Source organism: Lucilia cuprina, chromosome 4, assembly GCF_022045245.1.
Source record: "Lucilia cuprina isolate Lc7/37 chromosome 4, ASM2204524v1, whole genome shotgun sequence".
Classification (NCBI taxonomy): domain Eukaryota; kingdom Metazoa; phylum Arthropoda; class Insecta; order Diptera; family Calliphoridae; genus Lucilia; species Lucilia cuprina.
The window spans coordinates 18,138,653-18,157,738 of record NC_060952.1 but is presented as its reverse complement, the minus strand read 5'-3'; the positions used below and the strand labels follow the sequence as shown (position 1 = coordinate 18,157,738).

The following is a 19,086-nucleotide window of genomic DNA, read 5'->3' as shown; positions in this document are numbered from 1 at the left end:
TCAATTTAAACATTTTGTCTTGCAACATCGTTAATAGTGGTTTTAATGAAAACGTTGCAAAAGTAAAATTATAAGTTCACGAGATTGTTAGACATTTTACGCATGGCAACATTGTAAGATCTGACACAGCTTTAAGTCCATAATATTAAGGATATTAATTAAATTCGAGACATTAAAGTAAACTAAAATTATTTTTTAAAAGATTATTTCGTGTACACTCTTTCACTTTATTATTAACAATAACTAAGGTAATTTCATAAAATATTTGTTTTTGTATCTTGAGAAAAAGGCATATTTTATACATAGCTTTTAAATGGATAATTTATTGTTCTGTTGTAATAATTAATAAATGATTTATACACTTTATATTTGGCTTTCCTCAACACCTGTACAAGTTTGCTTATGTTTTAGGCAATTCAAATAAAATATTACCAACAACCTATAGTTATATTTAAATTAACAAAAATGTTAAATATTCTTTTGAATATTTCAAGGTTAAAACTTAAAATACAAATATCAATACAATATATCAATATAATTATTATATTTGATTTATAACCAAACAGGCACTTGATGGAATTTGATTTTCATGTAACAAATCATTCTCTTTTTATCTCCTTGATGTGTTAAAAAAAAAACAAATTGACAGTTCAATTTAAAATTTCCCATACTTTTTCCACGTGTGTCTTATAAAGTACTTGTAGTATTGGCAAAAAGAACAAAGGAAAATAAATAGAAATAGATAATGATTGATAGAAAATAACCGACAATTTAAAGTATTGAAATTGTATTATATGAGACATCTTGTGTGGGTAGGGAGATGTTGTCTTTAAAGGATAAACACATTATTATAAAAACAAATAATAAACAAATTCTGGTTTAAACTTGCATTTTATAATAAAATCTTGAATGATATATGTACATTGTATATTAATTTTATTTTCGTTAACTATAAAATGTAATTCTTCTTTAAATAAAGTTTTTTCATAAAAATTTTAATTAAAAAATTCCCTCTTTGTATGTCATATGAAAAGTGTTAATTATATTTTCTGTTAACCCAGCAAACAAATAAAATTAAATTTAAAGGAATTATATATTTTTAAATATTAGACTTCTGTTTTTGTAGAGGTTTCTTAGTTGGAAAACTTAAAATGGGCTTTTATACCCATTAAGTAAAGTAATTCTTAATAATTTTCCAATCAGTCTTGGTGGGGCATGTTTTGGAATAACATCACTCCCAAGATGTTTGGATCTAACTTCCACGAATGTCTGACAGTGGAAAATAATGTGCTCCAGAATTTCACTGTCCATTCCACATGTCCCATATTTATGTGAATCGGGACGTCCACTTAGATTATATACCATCATACTAACATCTCAATTTGAGAAGATTTCTCGTCTTGTTTTCATTAGGGTCGCCCCATAGGATCTATAAATTTCTGCCCACCGTTTCAAGTGGCCTTTTGGGATTATCTTATCTATATTTTCATTGCGTTAAATACCTCAAGCTTCCTTCCCTTTAAAGCCCTATTCGCCCTGTTCTTGCCGACTACTTCCGAGTGGCCTGGTAGCCATATTATGTTAACCTTAACTCTTACAATCTAATACGGTTTTAGATTCAATTTTATCACCTGATATTTTGCCCCACACAGTATATTTATGCCCACTGTATATTTATTCTTATCCAATTTACACATTCTTCAATATAGAACCCCAGGCCCACTTTGTCTCCTAATTAAGAGACATCCATGTAACAATGGCTCCAAATTCTTGCTTTTTTTAATAAAACAAAGCAAGAACTTCACTTTACTTATGAAGCTGTGTATCGGTATAGTCAAAATTAAGCAGAAATGAGGAAAAAGAAAATAATAATCGTAGAATTGACTTTTAGTTTAAATTTCAAAACAAAAAATATCTTCCATCGAACTTGTTTATTGTTTATTTAGTCTATTATTGCTCTTGGTTGTTAATAATTTTTTCAATGCATTACTTATGTTGTGCTGGGATTTATTTAGTAATACATATTTAATATTTGTCACCAACAAAGGATGACAAAAATCTTTCTTTCTTCATTGAAGTTGATTAAAGCGCTAAATGTTGTACAAAAAACCCCGAACAGTAAAAGGAAATGATGACACTGATTGACATTTATTAAAAAAAAAGTACATTCATTATATTTTTATTTATATAAATATTTGATTTACACAACGGTAGGGAACATTTTCTTATAATTAATTAAAATTAAAGAATTTTGCAGCTGAATTAAAAATTATTAAAAAGGAGTTTTTTTATATTCTATTAAACAAAAATAATAGCCCATTAATTACACATAAAAGATGATTTTTATTTATAAAAATGCTTTCATGATAAATTTCAGAAATAATAAATTTTAAATTTTATGTAAATTAGTGAACTGGCTCAAATGATAAAATGGCATTTTAAAAAAAAAACAACAATTATCACCCTTTATGCTTATATACAACTATATAAAAATCTATTATAAAATTAATAAATTTCACATTTTTTCTTTGGATTTAATGTTGAGCCCTCTGGACATTTAAAGATTTTCGCAAATTCAGGAAAATTTGCCAATGGACCTATAACTCTGTACATGGCAGGAGCATGAACATCTAATAACGAAACCTTATCCTTTAACATACTATCCATATCCATACAAAAGAATTGAGCATATCCAAGGAAAAATAGCTTTCTATTGTTAAGCTTAATATGAGGCAATAGTTCTTCTAGATTTTCCAAAGACTGCATATTTAGCCAATGTATGTAGGATTTAAAGGCCAATTGTACAGCACCATTGTCGGCAATATTTTCAGCCTGTAAATCGGAGGGTGGTAAATATTTGCCGTTATAACGATATCGTGAATATTGTGCTTTAAAACAAGCTTTCTTGTGCATAAAAGCTTTGGTGGATTGTTCATCCCACCAGGTATCCAATTCGTTTCCGTTCGAATCGTATTGTTTGCCAAAATCATCGAAACCGTGTATGAGTTCATGAGCTAAAAGAAAACCTAAGGTGCCAAATTTCAAAGCTTCCGGATAGTAATCGGACCATAAGTAATTCGGCTGCAATAGAGATATTGGTATCATTATAATATTTTCTGAATTTATAAATGCCGGTGTATAGGACAACATATGAGAGGGTAGTTCCAACTTTCCGGGACTAAGAAGAATTTCTAAAAATTTCACCACTCTTCTGTGATTGATTTTCTTTAGATTGTCTATATAATCAAAGCTATTGATTGTTAAATCCTTATATTCCTCGGTAAAATTGCGATTATCATAGGAATTTATATGCAACTGTATGCGTTCCAATTTCTCCAAAGCCAATTTACGCGTCATGGGCGTGAGCCATTCCATTTTTGACGATTCCATCTGAGCCTTAAAAGTATTTTTAATTTCCTGCCAGATAACTATAATATCATTTTGCATAGCTTGGGTATTATAAGTTCTATAGATCATATTGTCCAAAATGTGACTAAAGAATTTTTTGGTATTTTCCAGACACATATCATCCATTCTGCTCAGGGATACATCATAACCTATAAAGAAAGGCTCCACTAGATGGTAGAAGATATAATTAGCCAATTGTTGTTTACTGGTGGCATTAATAACTTCCTTTAAGTTTTCCTGATATTCGGGAGTATATTCATAATAACTAGTATTCCATTCGAAACCCAAAGCAGTATTAACAAACTTAGCTAAATCCATGTCATCGCCATAGACTTCAACAAAATCTTTAGGTTTCCTCTTTATGGATTTGGATTTTAATGTTTTGTCTGATTTGAAGTCTAGCAGACCCTTAGCCAATTCTATTTCAAAATTTAATATATCACGGGCTACTGTTTTGGCTTTTTCTTCTTCTAGGCCTAAGAAATCTTCTAGATTTTCCTGTATATGGCGTTGATAATCTTGGCGGTGATTGCCGGTAGCCACACCCAAATACATGCTTTTGCTTTTAAGCTTAAGACTGGGCTGACCCACAAACAGGGTATTAACTGTTTTATTATCAAAATCAGCACGTACACCCAATTGTAATATAATATCAAAACCATATCTACTTTGTATTAAACCAATAGTTTTAAGCCAATCAAATGTTTCTTCTTCTTCCGACCACTCTTCATTTGCGGCCAAAAGGGCTGGCATTTTTCCAAATTCTTCTATGATGTCTCTCAATTCTTTTACCACATAAGAACGTTTTTTCAAACCCATATTGCGGCAAGATTTAAAGAAATCTTTAACTTTTTTAACTGCTCCCAATTTTGGATCATTTAACAATTCTTCCTCCTCTAAAGCATCATCCTCGAATTCATTTAACATTTCCTCTTTCAGTAGTCTTAATTGCTTTTGTTTATAGGAATTATCTAATAAAGTAAAAATAGAAGTTTTCCGCTTGCTGCTGCCCTCAGCTGGATGTAATTTTGGCCAATTGCCACATGCATACTCATAGAAATTATCACAGGCATTTACCTCCGGATTCATGTAGTTGCGCATTTCCGCCGATTTAGCTAAGCGCATAATCTGAGCCACATACTTTGAGTCATTGTGCGATGATATGCGATTTTCGTGAATGTGAACTTGCACGCCTGCCGGTGAAGTGTAAACAAACTGTAGAGCATGAATCAACAACTGCAAACCAATTAATTTCCATACAAATATTCTATTCTCTTCGTTTAAGCGCCAACGCATTTTTGAAAAAAAATACTACGTTTGAGTTTTATTTTTATTATTTAATAATTCGATTCGATTTTGTTCCGTTTCGTTTCATACGATTTAATTCAGCCTCTAATTTAACTTATTCACTTGTTGTACGCACAAAGTTTAAACTAAAACTGGTCGTTTGCACTCAATTTAAATTGATATGATCATTATTAGTTTTTTGTATCTTTTTACTAGAAGTAGTAGTAGTGGTGTTTCTTAAATATTTTTCTCTCATGAAATATGATCACTGATCACAGCTCAATTCTAAGTATTTGTAATTATTATGAACAGCTGTAGATTATGTATGCGAGTTCAAAATGTTATCAAATATTACTGTCTATATAGATTTGAGTTGTAAATAGTTTTAAATATGCAATCGACACTGTAATTGTTTGTATTGTTTTATCGGCGTGTACAGTGTAGTTATAAAGTTGGTGGTTGTAGAAAAAAAATTTAATTATTGTGTAAAAAATCAGGAAACTGTTTAGATGAAAACAAAATATTCGATTGGTTTTTAAAACTATCGATTTAAAACAAAGTCGATATATAATCATAATCAGTCGAGAGAAATTCTGAAGAAAAGGCTTAAAAAACATTTGTATATTATTTTTTTTGTTATAGTTGAAAATAAATTTAAAAATATTTTATTTTTTTTAGAAATATCGGGTGTTAGTGTAGCATAGGTTTAATAGTGAAACTCACTGTATTTACAACAGGGATGGCAAACAGCATTTTCGTAGTACAATAAATATTATTAAAAATTGTACTTTTTGATAGAAATACTAAATTCAACTTTATTTTTCCCAATTTAAGAACAAAATGTACTTCATTGGACTATTTTAAATTTAAAAAAGGTTTAAAATGTTCTTCTGATGCCTGGGCTATAGACTAGAATTTTGACTAAATGAAGTTATTTACTCACTAGTACATTAACTCTCAAAAATAAAACGAGGTCCTATAAAAAACTAGTAAATAAATATTACTTCCACAGAAGGTAAAAAATGCACTTAGTATTTTTTTAAGTGGTGATAAACACTTAAAAAAAACATTAAGTGCATTTGTTTACCTTCTGTGGAAGTAATGTTTATTTACTTCGAAAGAAGTGAAAAGCATAATTTTTGTACTGAAGTTTTGGAGTTAATTGATGAATGCGTGTAATTTATTTATGTTAATATTATATAAGTTGTATTAAATAATACTACAATTTCAATTTCTAATAACTTCCAAAAAAGTACATAAAAATTACTTCCTGAGAATGACTTGAGATGTAGTGAATTTGGAATTAAATAAAAAGGACATCCCTCCAATAACAAGCCTGTGTTAAAATCATAACTTCTTCGGGTCTTTTTCAAAAAACAAAAGACTAGTCTATAGCTCAGAGAAAATACTAGACCATGCTCTAATTCATAGACAAGAGAAAATTCTACTCTGTAGACTATAGAAAGAAACTAATTTATATACTAGTCTTTTGAAAAGTCTTTTGAAGACCTTTAAGTTTTGATCCTTTTAACATTGCATTAGATTCTTATTTAAATTAAAAAAAAAAAAACATTTAAAATGGTACCAAATACTTCGGTAATAAAAAGTACCAATTAGTCCAACCCTGATTAAAACAATCTTGTTTTTGCATGAAGGAGAGTAAAACAAAGTAAAGAGTACGTAAGTATTAATGCGAGTAATTGACAACTATCTACTCTGTATAATAGAAAAGATAGAGACTGACTTATGAATGAACTTATTTGTATGATGTGTCTGTGGGTCTGTCGGCCGTTTGTTTATTATTTGTTTTTATTGTTTATTAGCAGATTTATTTTTGGAATATGTTTGCTATATATATATATATACTGAATCTATCTTTAGTTTGTTTTTGGATCTATGATCTCGTCTTAAATTTAACAACTTAATTGAAGTTCATTTATTTGTCAGTCGATTTGTTTGCCATAAATATTAGATTGTAACATGCAAAATGTTTATTTAAAAAGTGTTATTTAAATATTTAATTTGTAAAATTTCTCGCTAGTGATTTAGATTGCAACTAACAAAGTTTTTGTGAATATTTAAAGCTGTTTGTTTTTATTTAAACCTATTAATCAAATACAATTTATTTATATAAAGATTTTGACAAAATTTCACATAAAAGAACTTTATTTTTTTACTTTGAAAAATATTCCATAGAATTGCTGTGTTCTTAGTCACCAAGTTGTTATGGCTTTTGTTCGTGATATTGTTGCATTATAAAAATACAATAATTTTCTATTGTATTCTCTTGCTTTTTTATTTTCAGATTTGTTTTTACTCATAAAACATATCTGAAAATATAAATTCGCACGTGCTAAATGTTTTTTTTTTTGACGTTTTGCATGGGTACAATAGTTGCATATACATACAATGCTTAAATAGCCACTTAATTATGGATTAAAATTGTGTGAGTCTCAACATAAATAATTTAAAAGTTATTTTATAGTGATTTATACACATATTTAAAGAGTATAAAAATAAAAATAAAATATATTATACAAAGTGGAAATATTTGTAACTCACTGTATTTGAAACAGAGGTGGAAAACAGTATTTTAAATACTACTATACATTAAGAAAAAAAATAATAATCCAAAGAAGCGCAAAAGAAGTAGAAATTACTACATGGAAGTCCTCAACAAGGCCTGAAGAAGTTTTGGTTTTAACACAGGCTCTTTGTAAATACAATTTTTAATGTTAATGTTGATATGTGTCATGTTTTCGAATTTTATTATTTAGATCCCATTGTGGTTATCTCAATTAAAGTAACAATTTTATTATTTCAGGGCGTTTGCTCTTTGGTCCTTGGTTAATGTAATTTCGTGTGAACTAATCCATTGTTTCGATGATACCAGACAAATATTCAATAAAAATTACATTATCGAATGATGGTAATAAAAATACCACTGTAGATTTAAGAAAAAGTTCAGCAAATGCTTTTCTTATGAATATAAAAATACATATAGTATTGAAATCTTGCGATAAGCTAGTAACTATAGAGCATCATCCTCCTTCTTATAATCGTTTTTGAGAAACAAAGCGTTATTTTGAAAGCTATGTCCGCCTTATTTTAGTCACGACAATAGAAATACTCTTCAAATCTCTTAGGAGAAAAAAATTGCGATTTAACAAAGACACTTTCTTTAAATACTCCAAAGGCATAAAATCGTAAAAAAAACTTATTTACTTTAAGAGTAAATAAAACTTTCACTTTTCAATATTCAAAACTACTAATGTAAGTACCAAGTAGGCGTTGCCTACTTATTCTCCAACTGCAATAGTAATATTGTCCAATTTCTACATGCATATAGTGAGTACTTAATTTCTCTTTTAAAATATTCAGTGACTCTTTTAGTTTTCAAATTTTAAATCTTTTAAGAGTTTTTCGCGATAACCTCTATAACCCAGTTTTGGAGGTTTTTGAATAAAATAACAACAGCAACAAAAAGAAAATAATATTAAAAACCAACAAAACAATTTATAAACAATAGCTAACAATGCAAATTTCAAACATTTATACTAAACAGTTTGTAATTAATTTTCAAATAGAACAGAAGCGTTTGGTTTTCTTGCAGTAAAAGTAAAATAAAATAAATTTATATTTAATTAATTGAGCGGTTCAGAGCAAAAAGTGAAAATGAAAATTTTCAAAATATTTGAAATAACATTCTTATCGCTTGTCGGTTTAATATTGATAAATGGTACGCCCGTCGCTATTGACGAGTCCAATCCTGAGCATATTAAGAAAATACGCTATGCTAAGGTAGCAGAAATGCATAATTATATAAATGCATCAGCAGATCCCTGTGAGAATTTCTATAATTTTGCCTGTGGCAATTGGGAAAAAATTAATCCAGCCAATTCTCAAGACCACATAACGACAGGTTTCTTTGAAACCATGATAAAAGCTTTGGATCGTAAAATTTCTGCAATGCTTGCTAAAACAGATGAATGGGATAATGAAATCGATAAGAAGGTCAAGAATTTCTATGAATCATGCACTCGCATAGGAGTGTTAAAGAACATGTACAAATCGAAACTGCAAGAAATTGCAGAAGAATTTGGTCAAGTTCCTGCTTTAACGGAAGATTGGAATCAGAATAAATTTGATTGGATAGATGTTATTGGTAAAATTGCCTACAAATACGGCAGCTCCATTATATTGGGCTATGATATTATGGGAGACTTTCGTAACAATTCGGTGAATAGAATATATGTGGGTCATCCTGACTTTCCCCTCGAATCCAAGTCCATGTATGTAAATGAGGATAATGCTCATTATCGCAATAGCTATAAAAATCATATTTCGGGTGATTTGCAGCACTTTTGGGAATTGAAAAAGGAACAGGCTGATATAGTGGCCAAACAAATTCTAGATGTAGAAGTGGCTTTAGCCAGTGGTATAGCAGATGATAAAATGGGTTTACAACTGGATGAGTTAACCAGTTTGACTACATTGGACGAGCTGCAGAAAAAATACAAACCTCATTTAGATTTTGTTAAACTATTAAATATTTCGCTCGGCACTTTACCCTCCATGTCGGAGCCTTTGTACGAAATGTTTTCGGACTATCAAACGAATCTAATAAAAATCCTGGATGAAACACCCAAAGAACATATTGCTAATTATATTTACTATACCCTACTCAAAGATTTCATGTTGCGTACGCCTAAAAAGAAGGAAGACTTGGAATCGAAATGTATTTCAAATACGAAAAAACATTTTGCCAAAAATCTCGACAACATGGTGTATCGCAAATACAATACCAATCAAACGGAAAAAGATGTCAAACTAATGTGGGATGAGATAAAGTTTAACTTTAAAAACATGTTGCAGTCGCAAAAATTGGACTGGATTAGCGCCGAAACACGTAAATATGCCGAAGAAAAACTGGATGCCATGAAACTGGAAATAAATTCCTATGAAAATGAAGATTTCGCTGAAGAATTTGGAGAGTTGATTTTATATAAACATGACTATATAGCTAATCTTAAGAATATAATGATGTTAAATGCCAAAAATGAAAGAAAAGCCTTATACGAACCACCCAAGCCTTTGGAAGCAGGAGAATTGCTATCCTACACTCCGGCCAATATTATTGTAGAAAATCGTATCAAAGTACCCGTTTCCTTGTTGCAGCCATATTATCTGTGGTCCACCTTTTATCCAAATGCCCTAAAATTCGGCACTTTGGGCACCTTGATATCGCATGAATTAATTCACGGTTTCGATGACACTGGTCGAACATTCGATAAATATGGCAATAATATCGAATGGTGGGATGACAATTCAACTGCCGCTTTTAATGAACGCAGCAAATGTTTTGTCAATCAATATAAAAAATACGTTTACGGTGGTAAAAATTTACCCGAAATGGCCTCACAATCGGAAAATATAGCTGACAATGGCGGCTTACACTTGGCCTATGAAGCCTATTTGTACTGGTACGAACATGCCGTACGCATTAATCAACCCATGTTGTATGAAACTTTGCCTCGTCTCAATTACACTAGTAAACAATTGTTTTTCATAAGTTATGCTCAACTTTGGTGTAGTGATGCTCATCCTGCTGTACGTAGTCTACAGACCGCCATCGATTCTCATGTACCTGGTAAATTTAGAGTCATAGGACCATTGTCGAATTTTAAAGAATTCTCTAATGTATTCAATTGTCCTGAGGGTAGTCCCATGAATCCGGTTGATAAGTGTTTTATTTATTAGGGTAAAATATAAAAATATTGAATTTATTTGTTTGTTATCAAATTGTTAATTGATGTTAATTAAACTTATTTTTATAATTACAAATTCTTTTGGAAATAAATATTAAAAAAATAGTTAAAATCAAAATTAATCAAACCAAAGCAAGGTTTTGAATTTAAAAAATAATTCTTATAGAAATGGATGTTTACAATAATTAAGATTTTCCAAAATTCGAGAAATCTATCATTATTTGTATTTATTGCAATGTTTTTTATAACAATATATTGTTACAGTGAACATAGTTTAGTAATAGTAACCATGTCGAACTATGTTTTTTTCTGCGTGCACTCTTGATTGTTTTGAGTACAGTTTACTCAATTCATTTTTTGAGTGTACCAATGTTTAAAAACATTCAGAACAAATCCAAGTGCAAAGTGAAATTGTCTATAGTGTATTCTCAAATGAATACAGAATATAAAAAAGTTTTAAATATGTATGTTTATTTGAAAAGTAAGGTGTTCAATTGCGAATTCTGACGCATTTAAATTTACGATTTTAAAGCGCTAATGTCATTAGTGACAAGTTCTTTCCACAAATACTTACAAGTAGTATGTAAATGTTGACGATGTAAAATAATTATATAAAAGTAAATTTTTAAACAAAATCTTCACTTACCATGTGTTAAAATGTTTATAGTTTCGTTGTGCCAGTAAAACAGACTTAATAGGCAGCCCTTGAATGTTTGCAATGGACGGTAACCCTTAAGAACATACGGATTGAATTGCAAATATTGTGGCATGTCCTGCCACTGCAATAGTTCGGCTTCAACTAAACCGGAAATTGACAAATCTTTTATTTTCGACTCCGGTGACGATGGCGAAGGTGGTGCGGAGGAGGAGGCGGAGCAAGACGATGCAGTTGGTGAAGATGCTGAGGATGATGATGACGATGATGGTGTAGATAATAAGGCAGGTGTTGTTGTAGCAGATGCAGGTGTATTAGATGATGTTGTAGATGCGGATGATGATGAGATTAGGGATGACGATGAAGGTGTTGAGGGTGTGTTTGCAGCTGTAGCTGGTGTAGTAATTGACAACGAGGTAGTAGATGAAGACATTGGTAATGAATTTGAAGACAATTCCTTTTTATTATTTATTATTGAGGAAGTGTTTTCGAATGGAAGCATTTGATTTGTTAATAATTGCATATTATTACATTCCCTATATTTTTTGCCCACTTCAGCAGTTGCATCAGACATTTTTGCTACAAAATTTTCTTCACGGCCTCCACCTTCAACTCCAGTTGCAGTTGCATCAACGGCAACCTTAGGATTTTCAATATTGTCTTCATAGATGTCTCGATCCTGGGATTCTTTGTCCTTAAAAATATTACCATTACGCTTGAGTACGGGCGTTGCAATCACAGAAGATGTCGTTGATGTAGAATTCGATGCAGTTTTTGATGACGATGATTCCGATGAGGTATTTGTTTGTTTGTACGTATCCTGAAGAGGCGTGGGAATGGTGATTGTGGGCAGGCCATCGTCAGCAGTTGCCAATTTTGATGATTCTGTTTTAAGTAGTTGGCTGCCCTTAGAGGGTGAAGCCTGAGGTGAAGGTGATGGTGTTTCGGACATACTTTCCACATTACTGCCCATATATTCGGTTGCATCTATAAGATGTGATAAACCATTTTTAGTAGCAGTGATGGCACTGTCCTGAGTACCATTATTGCTGTTAGCTGTTGTTGTATTAACACGTTGTCTTAAAATGTTTCTATTTTCCGTTTCCGGTGTTGACTGCATTAAAGAATGCGGTTGTTCTTGTTGTTGCTGGTGGTAATGATGGTGGTGATGTTGTTGTTGTGTCATCGTACCGTTAGAGTTATTATCATTTTCGGTTGTTGTGGTAGTGATGGTGGTGCTGATTGTTGTTGTATTGCTGCTGCTGCCATTGCAATCGACAGCAGTTTGCATGTTTTATCACGTTTATTTATGTTCGTTTTTTGTTTACAAATATTCGTAGCGCAAAACAAGGCAACTTTTTGGAGTTGTTTTTAAAGTTATTAATTCTCTAACTTAAGAAAAGCTAATTACTTTACAGATAACGGAAGTCGTCAATTTATTGCTGAAATTAAAAAAAAATTGTTTAGTTTGTTGTTAAATTATTTGTATATGATTTTTTTGTTTCTATTTTATGTGTCTATGTTTGTTTCTTTTTTTGTAATATCACGTCCAAACTATTATCCAGTTTTTATTTATTTTAAGTGTTTGTACGCAATTATTTAAAATGCATATTTAATTGACAAATTAAATTATTTTAAATTTATTTCAAAAAACAAAAAAAAAATAAAAAATAAAAAACAAATTACTATCGTGTTTTCTACAGACAGACGGACGGACAGACATGGCTAGATCGTTTTACAATTTAATTAGGAACCAGAATATGTATACTTTTGTGGGTCTATGACCAATATTTCGATGTGTTACAAACGGAATGACAAAATCAATATACCCCTATCTTTTTTGATGGTGGATGTAAAAACAAACAAAATGTTTTTAAGAATTTTAACAAATAGCACAGTTTAAGGAAATGAAAGTTTGGAAAAACTTTTAAACCCAATCTAACTCGATGTCACGTATTTTAAGGTGTTAAAACCCGAATTTGGTTTCAAGTTTTTTTAATTACCCACAATTTATCTCGGAATATGGTATTGACTAATTAGTTTATTATAAAAAATATATTAGGGAAATTTCATATCAACTTGATTTTTTTTTTTTTTTTGATATTCCACTCGCCTCCCATTATGTGACTATAAAGCCCGTAAAGGAAATTGTCTAAGCTTTCTTTTAAACAATAAAAGGAAGTTTTTTGAAGAACAACTCAACTCAGTTGAGTAGAAATTGAAACAACTCAACTTAAAAAAAAAACTCAATATCATTTCGGTATTATGAATTACTACTAATTTCACTTTAAATTTCGTTGATGATGCTGACACAAAAAACTTTTTTTTGTCATAAAAGTAAGTAAAATCGTTTGAAACACACTATTAATTTAATTTGTTTAATTTTTAAAATAATTGTCTATATTAAAGATTAAATGTTAATACCTCATTTCATAGTGGTATGTATGATGTAAATAATACAGCAAAAAAAAATCAAGCATATTTAATCTAAAAATAATCAGATCATTATTTATCGAATCTATGGATTTACTTACTACAATATATTTATTTACTTATATTTTGCTAGGTAATTTTTTTAAATAGCAAAAAGTTTTCAATTACAATTCAGTGGAAATTTATAATTAAGTATTGAATTACAAAAAAATTTCTAATGAACAGATTATTTTGACTAATTGCAATTTATGAGCGCATACGCGTATTTATAAAAAATATAGATATGTCCATCATCTTAAAATGTTCATACAATGTTCTTTTAATTTGGAAATATAAAAAGTTGTTTAATTATTACACTCTTAACATAGTTCATAGTTGAAATGCAAATCGCCGGGTAATTAAAACAAAATGGATGGTGGATCTAGCTATTCCCTTGAATTATTACTTTTAACGTTGTGTATTGTTATTATAACAATTATCGGGTTTTGAAATAGTGGGCGTAACACATAAATTATCTAAGAAAGGGCGGACCATTAGGTTTCGTAATAACAAATCAATTTTTATAATTAAACTGAAAATTTGATCCAATCCCAAAAGTTGCATTCTAAGAAACATCTACCTAGAGCTTTTTTTACTGCTGCTATATATGGACGAGTTGGGTTACATGTTGATTATACATATAAAAAAATTTAAAAGTAATTTAGGCACCCAGCAATATTAGGGAATGACATGTACTTTCTCAAGAACTACTTCATAGCATATTCATTACTTTTAAATGTTTTAATAAAAAATACAATTTTTCCTTTCAGAACAAACATTTCTTGAAATTTCTAGGAGTTTATATAGCTTAACTGCAATTCAGCAAGTCATTTAAAAATAGTTAAAACAATATATTGGCATTCGTTTTAAGCTAAAAGCAAAAGAATCAAATAAAAAATGGCACATGCAATATATTTGCCTTTATTAAGGGGGAAAAGAGAGACAGACGACGAATAAGTAAAACATACAGAAGAATAAAAGTCACCAGTTTTTTTATTACAAGTTATGTTTCCGGCGGAAAACATCACAAAATGTAACTGTATTTTTGACTTTATCAGTATTTATGAGAAAATATTCAGAGAAAAACAAAAAAAAATAAATAAAAAGAAAAAATATTAAAAACATGCAAAACAAACTCTAAAATACATACATACATACATTTGTACGTACAAATGAAAAATATTTACAGAATTTTGCTTCTTCAAGTTTTGTTGTCATATATTCCTAGATTTTAAATTCTCATTGTGTAATTTGAATGAAACAACAATTCAATGAATATATGGATGAATGTGAGTGAGTGATTATAAAATAGGGTAGTTTGTTTTAAGAATTTGCAAAAAAATTGAAAGTGGAAAAGGAAAGTTTGTTACATTTACGAGTATGCAATTTTTCAAAACTGTCATTTAAGACAGTTAAGACAGCATAAACACCTCATTTCAGTTTTTGTGGGTGCCAACTTAATATATAATGGTTTATTTTAAATTGCATATTCATATTTAGCAACACACCCACATATTTGCATAAATATACATATGTACGTATGTATGTATTTATACGTATATGTATATACGTGCAAAAACCCATAAAAACGTATTTTTTCTTTTTTGTTCAAAACACTCAATAAATTTGGAATATGTCAGATTCATATCTTACAATTTGAGAAATATTGCTGAGAAAGTAATGGTATCAGGTTATATTATGTTAACCAAAAGTAAAGATCGTCAATAGAATAATTAAAATAAAAAATTAAAATCTCATGTATGAATACTTCTCAATCGATGAATACTAATGCAATGAACACGAGAAAGATAAAAAATATTTTTTTTCCGAATGGTCCAACTTCTTATAAGCGATTAAAAATTCTTACCTCAATATCTCAAATATTTCTGAAATAGGTCTCAAAAATTACCCAACTTTGAGTTGATTAGGGGAATAACAACATGCCACCGCTTTCGGTGTCACCTCATATGTTAGTTTCTCCGGTCTGATCGCAAGTGAAATAACTTTACTGGTTCCATTGGAAGAATGAAAAAAAAGATTAGGATTTATCTATCTATCTATTAGGGTATTCAATTATTCGGGTTTTTGTCTTATTCGGTTTATTTGACAAATAATAAAGGATAATTAAAAATTATTCGGTTATTCGAATAAAAGGAAACTAGATTTTATTATTGCTTTTAACAATAATTTTCTTCATATACACACTGTAACAATTTTGTAAAAAGCATTCACACATGGAAAATTTGAGAAGCATGTGAAAAAGATTCCACTTATAGAATTGCGTACTCCGATTTGTATGTCCTTATAAAAGGATTTCAAAGTTTAAAGGACTACAAACGAATATTTAAAATATTTATATGTATTTTATAATATCAAATGAAAGCTGAGAATATGTACATTCTATCTATATTATTTACCTGTCTCACTTAGAGAAAAAACGAAAAAGAAATTAAATTTAAAATGGTTTCATTTTCGACTCAAAAACTTTTAATTACTTTTTTTGAAATTGGATGTCTTTTAAACTTTAAAGTCCTTTTACAGGAGCATAAGAGCTGATTATGAAAAACTGAGTACACAGAGTTAATACTAATGGTCCACAATTTCCTGTACGCATAGATTTTTTCATGTTTGAAAATATCTTTTGCACGGTTTATAAACAAAAATATTATTTTCACTTCTTTCACTTCAATTCTTTGTTTAGTTTTTTATCAAATACTAGAAATTTTACAAAATTGAATATTATTATTAATAATATTCAATTTTGTAACAAATACATAGTAATTTTACTGTTAAATAGTGAGTTTTTCTTAATCGGTTAATTGATAGAAATTATTAGGTTTATTCGTTATTTGAAATTTGACAATTTTCATTTATTCGAACGATTAATCGTCAAAAATTAACCGATTAACCGAACGACGATTAATAGTTTGAATACTCTACTATTTATATATCTCAATCAAAAAGTCCCAGAAAAGATGTTTTTATTCCAGGCCTATCAGCTTAAGTATTATAGGGTCGATTTCAAACAAAGATAACAGTCTGCTTCAAAACATGGATAAATAAATAAAAAATTTTCAAATACTTATTTAAAGACGTTGGCAACTCTAACTGAAACATTTATCCAGTCTAATATTTTTATCAGACAAATGCATTCTTGTTTTTTTAAGTAAAACATGATTTTTTAATTTTCAAAACACAAAAACTTTTAGAATTAATAAAAAATAACAACATAAAACATTTACATACATAGACGAAATGTTTTGTGCAATACTTAAACATAAAAAACACACAAATACATTTTATATATTCCACTCAAAATGAATGAATAAATAAATAAATATAAATAACAAGAGTACCCTGAGTGCTTCGCTACCCAAATTAAAATTGTTATTACCTTTATAGAAAAAATAACTCTTATAGATTCTCATTCAATCAAAAATTGTTTATTTCTGTGTCCAATATTCTAGAATATTTAAATAGGATAAGTTTCAGTAGATTCTCATTTTCGACACATCTGTAAAAAGTTTTCTTAATGATACCAATTCTACAGTTTTCACCCGTTTACTTCCACAAAAGACCTAATTTAAAAAAAAATGAAATAAGTGTCTGATAATTTTAAAAGGCGTAATCAAAATATTTTGCCTCCCGAGAAAACCACAAATCGCAAACAATTTTGTAGTTTGCACAGTATTCCATTCTTATTCCTTGTAAAACATTTATATTTGCAGTTTTATTAGCAGATTGTCACCAAAACTCCTATTTTGTTCTTTTTATGGAAACATAATTTGAACCATTTTTAATTCTAAAGTATTCTGAAGCAAATTTTTTTTTGCGAAATTTTCTTTCTATTGCATACAGATAAAAAGCAATCTCTCAATTTAAATAAATTATTAAAACTTCAAATAAAACAAATTTTTGTGCTGGATTAAAAAAACGTAAAATTTCCATTTTTATAAAATGGAATTTTATCAAGAGATTGATAAAACATATTTGTTATATTGAGTTCGACATTCGCTATATCGAAGTTTTACTGTATATAGTTACGATATTGACGTATTAGAAAATAGTTAATTGTATTTACTAACAATTTTCAAATTTTCAAAATGTTTTCATAAACAGCTTTGGCACAAATCCAAATTACCCATATGGCTACTTGGTTGGCTGTAGACAAACAATTATTGTAGAAAATTATAAAAAAAGAATACAATGAAAAGTCAGCAATTTTAAATACAACATGTGTACAAATAGTAATTAAATCTTGCGTATTCTATATTGATTCATGCATGTGTTTTATTTATTTTTTTAAATACAATGAATTCAAAGTGTGTTTTATTTCCTTTTTTTCTCTATATGGTTTCATTTCTTTGTCTTTCAAATGTCGGCAATTATGTGTGAAATTTAAGACACTTCTTTGTGCGTCTTGTGTTTTTATTTGTTGTTGAAAGATAAAAAAAAATCTGTATTTTCACATTATGTTAATTTCTTACCAACAAAATTTTTTTCCTCAGTATTTTTCTTTTTTATTTAAAACTTATGTTTGTTGTGATTATACAACAGCTTTAAAAGTACTTAAGTACAAGTATTAAATTTGCTGTACATCTTTTCATTTTTTTTTTTAAATATTTATTATATACAATTTTTGTTTTGTTGCAGTTTTAAATGTGGCCTGACTGGTTTGGCCTGTCCTACATTTCTTGTCGTTATTAAGTTTTAATCTTTAATATTAATATGAACTTTTAATACGAAAGAAAAACAAGATTTTAAACACTGCCAGCAACATTTGACCTTTACTCGGATTTTAAATACTTAACACACATTATTTTGTTAATCCTTTTTCATGTTATTTAAGTTTTTATATACACTATAAGAAAAGATGCGTAGGTTTTTCGGTGTGTAACTAGTTGAAATATTGTACAAATGTCCTTCCAAAATATAGTTTGATTAAGTACTATTGTAATTAGTTATATATGTATAAACGGATACATATCGGGTACAAAAGTGAATAGTGAACAATACACAGAGGGAATAGAACAGAAATTAATACAATCAGAAATTAATACAGAGTGAGCTTACCACGTTTAAAAACATTTACACAATTGGTGTGTTATCATTTTGACCACCGCCATTGAACATTGTTGTCATTTCGATAACGCTTTATATAACTTCGCAATGCATTTTTGAGATTTCGTTGTTGCATTGGTAATACATTATTAATTTTTGTTGATTTGACAACTATTCATTTATACTTCGACAACGGATGATATTGAAAAATTATATTTTTTCCTAAATTTAATGAAACATACCTGAAACTCTCAGGTGACAATCGAATTAACGACCCTCATACTTATAAGCTAGAACACTACGAACTACACTGCTGTCCAGTTCGGTATTGGAAAACAATTATAAAATTATATTCAAATAATTATTTAATTAAAATCCTTTGCAAAGGACACATTTCGAATCATAAATCAATTAATCTAAATTTTCAATTTTATT

The 19,086-nt window shown here is 29.1% G+C and overlaps 3 protein-coding genes across 4 annotated transcripts in view; 1 reads left to right on the top strand and 2 right to left on the bottom strand.

Moving 5' to 3' along the window:
• LOC111676115 (flocculation protein FLO11) overlaps window positions 1–19,086 on the bottom strand; it is a 78,004-nt gene that overhangs the window by 44,419 nt on the left and 14,499 nt on the right. For both annotated transcript variants that reach the window (XM_046950186.1, XM_023437009.2), the window contains exon 2: window positions 11,110–12,560. In XM_046950186.1, the coding sequence (XP_046806142.1) occupies window positions 11,110–12,409 (1,300 nt within the window). In that variant the 5' untranslated portion in view covers window positions 12,410–12,560. The remainder of the gene's footprint in view (window positions 1–11,109; window positions 12,561–19,086) is intronic.
• LOC111676111 (neprilysin-1-like) lies at window positions 2,201–4,866 on the bottom strand. The gene has a single exon (XM_023437005.2). It carries the CDS (start codon window positions 4,702–4,704, stop codon window positions 2,506–2,508), a length of 2,199 nt encoding a protein of 732 aa, XP_023292773.2. The 5' UTR covers window positions 4,705–4,866; the 3' UTR covers window positions 2,201–2,505.
• LOC111676112 (neprilysin-4) lies at window positions 8,265–10,539 on the top strand. Its single transcript, XM_023437006.2, has one exon. It carries the CDS (start codon window positions 8,371–8,373, stop codon window positions 10,453–10,455), a length of 2,085 nt encoding a protein of 694 aa, XP_023292774.1. The 5' UTR covers window positions 8,265–8,370; the 3' UTR covers window positions 10,456–10,539.